The following is a 2,273-nucleotide window of genomic DNA, read 5'->3' as shown; positions in this document are numbered from 1 at the left end:
GAAAAGAGGACATATGGCAAAAAAAAATTATTTATTTGGAACGATATATATATATATATATATATATATATATATATATATATATATATATATATATATATATATATATATATATATATATATATATATATATATATATATATATATATATATATAACCGTTTTTTAACGGTTATTTCCAAAAAATAAAAACATTTCCAGCCAATTGTCGAAGGAGGGAAAACCCCTCACCCTTTCCCTGCGCCACTCTTCCCGCACCGCCGGTGCAGTGTTCCTCCGTGCGGGATGCTTCCCATTGCTCTCACCGTGCCCCATTCCGTCCAATCTTAGATTTTTAAGAACGAGTTTATAAGAATTAGTTGTGAATTTTTAATTAATTTACCTATGAATTAATCGATTTGATTTAACTCACTAAGTTTTAAGAACAATAAGTTATAAGTTGTTACTTAAACAATATATTATAGGCTTTATAATCATTTGTAATAATTTAGTTACACACTTCGTCACGTATTATTTGGCCACATTATTAATTTTCAAATTAAAATTTGTAATTATTTTTAATTAAATCTAGTATATGGAGTTTGAAGACAGCATTGAATAGTAATTATGAACAAATTAATAACAAATAAATGAGGAGGAGGAGAGGAAAAAAAAAAAAAAAGATAAATGAAAGAAGAAAATTGTTGAGGAAATGCATGTGCTAATGGGGCCGTCAGTTTGGTATTTCAATTGGAACAACCGCATGTTCAACTTGGACGATGGATACAAATCTCTTATAAAGCCGTAATATATTAATTACGCTTATCAATAAAATTTTCAATAAATAAATTTTAGATAATAATTCAAACAAATTCATATCACACACAATATATTAGAAGCTTATAATTTTCTAATAGTGGGTTTACAACATAAAGTTTCTATCAAATTTGATTGTATGATTTCCTTATTCCAAACGACATAAATTTCTAGCAACTTTGATTGATTTATTATATAATAACCAACCAAGTTAGAAAATAAATTGGCATTATCCTTTTTTTTTTTTTTTTTTTTTTTAATTTTAAACTCACTCTTGTGGATATGGTTGCTTCAACATATGCTAAAAGTGTCATTTTCTAGTACATATGGTCCCAACCCCTTTGCCTCCTTCTAACTTCCCTATATAAGTTAGTTAACACCATTCCCTCTAATAGTATACCAACCTCTTTCTTCACTTTACATCTCTCTCCTGCAATGGCCTTTTCAACTTTCACCACTGTTTCTCTACTTCTATGCTCTTTCAATCTTGTCTATGGTGGTTGGGAAAGTGGCCATGCCACTTTTTACGGCGGCGGGGATGCCTCAGGAACAATGGGTGTGCAAAAAAGTTTTTTTTTTTTTTTAAATATATAAAACAATGAATACGATTATTTTGAAAAAGTACATCATTGTGACTCTATTGCTTTCTTTCTAGGTGGTGCTTGCGGATATGGAAATTTGTATAGCCAAGGATATGGTACAAACACTGCAGCACTTAGCACTGCTCTATTCAATAATGGTTTGAGTTGTGGGTCTTGTTACGAGATGAGATGCAATGACGACCCTAAATGGTGTCTCCCTGGTTCCATAATTGTAACTGCTACCAATTTCTGTCCACCTAACCCTGGTTTGTCTAACGATAATGGTGGGTGGTGCAACCCTCCCCTTCAACATTTTGACCTGGCTGAGCCTGCTTTCCTACAAATTGCACAATATCGAGCGGGAATTGTACCTGTGTCATTTCAAAGGTATTGAATGATGCTCTATCACTTTATATGTAATGTCACGATATTTATTGTAAAGTTTTAATTAAATTGATTAATTTGATTTATAGAGTGCCTTGTATGAAGAAAGGAGGTGTAAGGTTTACTATAAATGGTCATTCATATTTCAACTTGGTTTTGATCACCAACGTTGGAGGTGCAGGGGATGTTCACTCGGTGTCAATCAAAGGGTCGAAAACCGGGTGGCAACCCATGTCAAGGAACTGGGGGCAAAACTGGCAAAGCAACTCATACCTTAACGGACAAAGTCTTTCTTTTCAAGTCACAACAAGTGACGGAAAGACCATCACAAGCTATAATGCGGCACCATCAAACTGGCAATTTGGTCAGACATTTCAAGGGGCTCAATTTTAATTTTTCTTTTTTAATACGAAAGGGAAAAGGTCAGAATTTGAATTTTATTATTTAAAAATTCAAAATTACAATCTAAATTTTAAAGAAATTTGTATATGGTTTTTATTGAGTGAGATTTGGG

The 2,273-nt window shown here is 32.4% G+C and overlaps 1 protein-coding gene across 1 annotated transcript; it reads left to right on the top strand.

Annotated features, from left to right (window-relative positions):
* The first annotated feature begins 1,178 nt into the window (after window positions 1-1,178).
* On the top strand, window positions 1,179-2,273 carry EXPA8 (expansin A8). Its single transcript, XM_078977089.1, has 3 exons — window positions 1,179-1,350; window positions 1,450-1,762; window positions 1,849-2,273. The coding sequence occupies exons 1-3, from the start codon at window positions 1,230-1,232 to the stop codon at window positions 2,150-2,152; spliced, it is 738 nt and encodes a 245-aa protein (XP_078833215.1). The 5' UTR covers window positions 1,179-1,229; the 3' UTR covers window positions 2,153-2,273.

The sequence above is a fragment of the Lactuca saligna genome, chromosome 2 (assembly GCF_052625555.1).
Source record: "Lactuca saligna cultivar CGN05327 chromosome 2, ASM5262555v1, whole genome shotgun sequence".
NCBI classification, from domain to species: Eukaryota; Viridiplantae; Streptophyta; class Magnoliopsida; order Asterales; family Asteraceae; genus Lactuca; species Lactuca saligna.
This window is presented reverse-complemented; position numbering and strand designations above follow the sequence as displayed.

What these genes read in the sequence shown, in the direction of transcription:
- EXPA8 (XM_078977089.1), top strand. Translation starts at nt 1,230, where the DNA reads ATGGCCTTTTCAACTTTCACCACTGTTTCTCTACTTCTATGCTCTTTC. An exon ending in GGATGCCTCAGGAACAATGG is followed by an intron (nt 1,351 to 1,449) that starts GTGTGCAAAAAA and finishes CTTTCTTTCTAG; the next exon opens with GTGGTGCTTGCGGATATGGA. An exon ending in GTACCTGTGTCATTTCAAAG is followed by an intron (nt 1,763 to 1,848) that starts GTATTGAATGAT and finishes TTTGATTTATAG; the next exon opens with AGTGCCTTGTATGAAGAAAG.